The sequence below is a fragment of the Nicotiana sylvestris genome, chromosome 2 (genome assembly GCF_000393655.2).
Source record: "Nicotiana sylvestris chromosome 2, ASM39365v2, whole genome shotgun sequence".
Taxonomy (NCBI): Eukaryota; Viridiplantae; Streptophyta; class Magnoliopsida; order Solanales; family Solanaceae; genus Nicotiana; species Nicotiana sylvestris.
In genome coordinates this window covers 160786762-160791805 of record NC_091058.1, presented here as the reverse complement: position 1 = coordinate 160791805, position 5044 = coordinate 160786762, and the positions used below count along the sequence as shown (strand labels likewise).

General features: G+C 39.2%; 1 protein-coding gene across 1 annotated transcript; it reads left to right on the top strand.

The window, feature by feature from the left end:
- Window positions 1-2617: 2617 nt before the first annotated feature.
- LOC138885881 (secreted RxLR effector protein 161-like) lies at window positions 2618-3097 on the top strand. Its single transcript, XM_070166873.1, has 2 exons — window positions 2618-2824; window positions 2876-3097. Exons 1-2 carry the CDS (start codon window positions 2618-2620, stop codon window positions 3095-3097), a joined length of 429 nt encoding a protein of 142 aa, XP_070022974.1.
- Window positions 3098-5044: the final 1947 nt, after the last annotated feature.

Below are 5044 nucleotides of genomic sequence, written 5' to 3'. Positions count from 1 at the left end.
ATTACAAAAATGAATGTAATGCAAAAGAAAAGGCTAGTCAAAAGAACAAAGTCTTTGTTCAAGAGAAAAACAAGCTGCCTGGGTAGGCAAGAAGGAATCTGATTCATCCTTTTTCCTATAGAAAGGGACCCAAACTAGTTTGGGTTCCTAAGACTAACCGCTGATATCTTTTTGCAGGTCCAAGTGAAAGGGAGGAGCCAAATATGGTATATGGATAGTGGCTGCTCAACACATATGACTAGGAACAAGGACCAGTTCCTTTCACTTGAGGACTTAAAAAGAGGTAATGTCTCCTTTGGTAATGGAAAGAAAGGTGAGATCATTGGGGTTGGAAAGGTAGGCAAAACAGATTCTCATTCCATAGAGAATGTGTACCTGATAGATGGCTTGAAATATAGCCTAATAAGTGTGTCACAATTATGTGACAAAGGTAATCTTGTAGCTTTTACCTCTACCAAATGCTTTGTGATTAACCTTACCACTGACAAGATTGTTTTGCAGGGAAAAAGAGTTAACAATATTTACATTGTAGATTTGTCTACTCTATCAGAAAATGAACTCACTTGCTTAAGTGTGTTGGTTACTGATCCCCTCATGTGGCACAAAAGACTTGGTCATGCAAGTCTAAATCAGCTAAACAAATTAGTCTCTAAAGACTTGGTGATAGGGTTACCTAATATCAAGTTCAAGGAAGACAAAGTTTGTGAGGCATGTGCAAGGGGAAGCAGGTAAGATCATCCTTCAAAAGCACGAAAATGGTAAGTACAACCAAGTCATTGGAACTAGTCCATATGGATCTATGTGGTCCAATGAGAACCATGAGCAGAGGTGGAAAGAAATACGTAATGGTGTTTGTCGATGATTATTCTAGATTTACCTGGGTTCTATTTCTAACCTCCGAAGATGAAGCATTCGACATGTTTATTGCATTTGTTAGAAAAACTCAGAAACAATTAGGAAATCAACTTGCATCTATTAGGTTTGATCTTGGAACTGAATTTGAAAATTCCAAGTTTGCTGAATTCTGTGATGAAAATGGTATAGATCATAATTTCTCTGCCCCTAGGATCCCTCAACAAAATGGAGTAGTTGAAAGGAAGAATAGAACTCTGGAGGACATGGCTAGAACCATGCTGCTTTCTAGTAAATTGCCCCACAGCTTCTGGGCAGAGGTCGTAAACACTGTATGTTACATAATCAATAGATGCATGACCAGACCTCTAGTAGAGAAGACTCCCTATGAGTTACTTAAAGGGAGAAAACCAAACATATCCCATCTTAGGGCATTTGGTTGCAAGTGTTATGTGCACAATAATGGAAAAGACTCCCTAGGTAAGTTTGATCCCAGAAGTGATGAGGAGTATTCTTGGGATATTCTTCACATAGCAAAGCATATAAAGTGTTTAATAAAAGAACTCTGTGTGTAGAAGAAAGTGTACATGTAGTATTTGATGAAACTAACATTCTTTTTGAGAGACAGGAACATGAAGATGAAGCCATTGGATTGGTAAAGGAATTGACTGAATCCCTAGCACAAGTCAAAGTGGCATCAAAAGAAGGAACAGGTGATGGAACAGGTCCTTCAAATCAGGGCAACCTGACAGGGGGAACTAATCAAGGAGAAATTGAATCAAACCCCCTAGAGGAACTTGTTCATGAACCTGTTCCTCAGCAACAGAACATGGGAGAGACATCTAGCAGAAACCAGTTGGTTGTGAAACCTCACAAGTATCAAAGTTCTCATCCCATTGAGAACATTATTACTGATCCAACATCTGGAGTCAAAACTAGATCACAGCTAAAGAATTTGTGTACTTTTGATGCTTTCCTATCTCTTATTGTACCTAAAAATGTTGTTGAGGCTTTGCAGGATGCAGATTGGGTGAATGCAATGCAAGATAAACTCAACCAATTTGAAACAAGTCAAGTTTGGCATCTAGTTCCGAGACCCAAGGACAGATCAGTCATTGGTACAAAATGGGTCTTCAGAAACAAACTTGATGAAGATGGAACAGTTACAAGAAAAAAAGCAAGACTGGTGGTACAAGGATACAACCAAGAGGAGGGCATAGACTATGATGAGACATTTGCTCCAGTTGCAAGACTAGAGGTAATCAAACTCCTCATAGCCTTTGCAGCACACATGGAATTCACTCTTCATCAGATGGATGTCAAAAGTGCCTTCCTGAATGGCTACCTAAAGGAAGAAGTGTTTGTGAAACAACCTCCAGGGTTTGAGAGCAATGAATGTCCTGAGCATGTGTATAAGTTAGACAAGGCTCTCTATGGGCTCAAGCTGGCCCTAAGAGCTTGGTATGAACGACTATCCAAATTCCTACTGGAGCATGGTTACAAAAGAGGTAAAATTGATAGTACCTTATTTTTAAGGGAAAAAGGTAAAGATCTCCTTGTTGTGCAAATATATGTGGATGACATCATATTTGGGGCTACCACTGATAGGCTGAGTAAGGACTTTGAAAAACTAATGGGCAGTGAGTTTGAAATGAGCATGATGGGTGAGCTTAACTTCTTTTTAGGCTTGCAGATCAAACAAAGTCCAAATGGAACCATGATCCATCAGTAGAAGTATACAAAAGAGCTAATCAAAAAGTTTAAAATGGAGGAATCTAAAGAAATAGACACACCCATTGCAACTACCACCAAATTAGATATTAATGAACCTGGTTCATCAGTCGATCAAAAGTTGTATAGGGGTATGATTGGTTCACTCTTGTATCTTACTGCAAGCAGACCTGACACCGTTTTCAATGTAGGGCTTTGTGCTCGTTTTCAGCCAAATCCAAAAGAGTCCCACTTGACTACGGTAAAGAGGATACTGAGATATCTAAAAGGCACCATTGATCTGTGTCTCTAGTATCCTAAAGGTAGTAATTTTGATCTAGTTGGATATGCTTATGCTGATTATGCAGGTTTCTTAGTGGACAGGAAAAGCACCTCAGGTATGGCACATTTCCTTGGTTCATGTCTTGTGTCATGGGCTACCAAAAAGCAAAATTTTGTGGCCCTATCTACTACTGAAGCTGAGTATGTTGTTGCTGCTTCCTGTTGTGCTCAATTGCTATGGATCAAACAATAGCTGGTAGATTTTGGAATTGAAGTGGGATGTATTCCAATATTCTGTGATAACACTAGTACTATAAGTATGACAAAGAACCTTGTTCATCATAAGAGGACTAAGAACATAGATGTTAGACATCACTTCTTAAGAGATAACTATGAGAAAGGATTGATTTCAATAGAATTTTGTGATACTGATAAACAAATAGCTGACATCTTCACTAAAGCACTGAGTAGAGAAAACTTTGAGAGGAATAGGTTGGAGTTAGGGATGATTAAGATCACCTAATAGGTCCAGTTCAGAATGCACAATGAAAAAAAAAATATTTTTTGGTTAGGAGTTCTAACTTTGTGTAAATAACTAGATCAATTCTTACTCAGTTTCATACTTTAATTAGTATACTCCTGTGACATGTGTATGACTCACTGATCTCTTACAAAGTTTCTTCTATTTTGGCATTTGAGGCATGTTCAAGAGAGTTCTATATAAAGAACCTGGTTCATCAGTATGTGTTCATATGAAAAGCTCAGGTATGTTTTCTATACTCTGCACAATTAGAAAGATTATTTTTCCAATCATGAGTAGAAGTCCTACATTCATCAAATTCCCAGAAATTCTATCTATTGAGCATTGAACCAGTTTCATTCCCATAGAACTCAAAAAACCGGGATTTTTGCCTAAAATCTAGCGATGCCTAATAATCACTAAGAGACCGGAATTACATCTTGATTAGACTTCTAATTGACTTCTGAAAAAGCTGTTGTTACTGCATTTAAGTCTAATCATCTTTAAATACACGCCACACCTCTTCTTCATTAGTCCATAACCGTCAAAACTCTTCTCAAGTTCTAATCGCCCTTCTTCTCTCCAAAATTCCCAAATTTTTCTTAAGAAACAATCCACCATGACTAACCCCCAAGATAATCCTGACACTCCCCCACCAATATCCCTTTCGAATACATCCTCATCTACACCCCCTAGTGAAACCCCAAAACCTAGGTTTCATAGGCAGAAAATGTTGGCTAGAAAAACTGTAGCTTTTGGAGCTCTAAGAAAAGTTCTAAATGAGAAATTGAAGGCTAGCCAGAGGAAGGACGAAGGTTCTTCGGCGTATATTCATAGGATATGACACTGAACGAAAAGAGGAAAGTCCTACTCAAGAATCTGACTCAAGCTCTAAGTCTGAAGCTTTTATTTCTGCCAGCGAAGGAGAAGAACATGGGTCTTCTGACACTGCCAAAATTCAAGAAATCCCCGGTGAGGTAAGTTCTTGTGTGGTACTCTCTACTGTGGTTGAAAATGTAGAAAATAGGTTTGTCTTGGTTGGTCCTGTCAAAGATGTAAAGGGGGTTGAATCTAGTAGAAGTGGAGGTAAAAAGAAAGAAAAATAGAGAGAGGGAGCAAGTGGTGATGAGAGGGGAAATGGGAAAGAAAAAGTTCTGGCTATCTGTGGAGGTGTTGAAGAAGGTGGAAACAAGTTAGGGGAAAGTGGTTCTGGCGAGGCGGCTGAAGGGCTTGTGCATCTAAGCAAGCAACAAGTTGAACCTGGTTCATCTGTTGAGGAAACACTGGCTAATCTTCTGAAGAGGGTTGGGGCCAATTATGATCCAAAGAAGCGTAAATCTTCCACACAAAAGGCTCCAACTGCTTCCAAGCCAACAAAGAAAAGCAAAATGTCATCCCTAAAACCTAATGTACCTTCAGTACCTAAGGGAAGAGCCACTAGAAGCAGGGTCAGACAAAGTGAAGCTGAGTTACAGAAAGCTCTGGAAGAAAGCAAGAAGAAAAAGAAGGAGAAGGGAAAAGCAAAGGCTGTGGAGAGTTCTGAGGTTGCAGAAGAAGAAGAAGAGGAGATGGAACTGGTCCATCAAGAAAGGGGAACAACTGTGGAGGTTCCTATACCCAAACCAAAAAGGGACAAGGCTTCTTCCAAGAAGTCTTTCTCTAAACATGTATCTGATGAAC

Coding starts and splice junctions, on each gene's coding strand:
- LOC138885881 (XM_070166873.1), top strand. CDS start 2,618: ATGGAGGAATCTAAAGAAATAGACACACCCATTGCAACTACCACCAAA. Junction 2,825..2,875: donor AAGAGTCCCACTTGACTACG/GTAAAGAGGATA, acceptor CTGTGTCTCTAG/TATCCTAAAGGTAGTAATTT.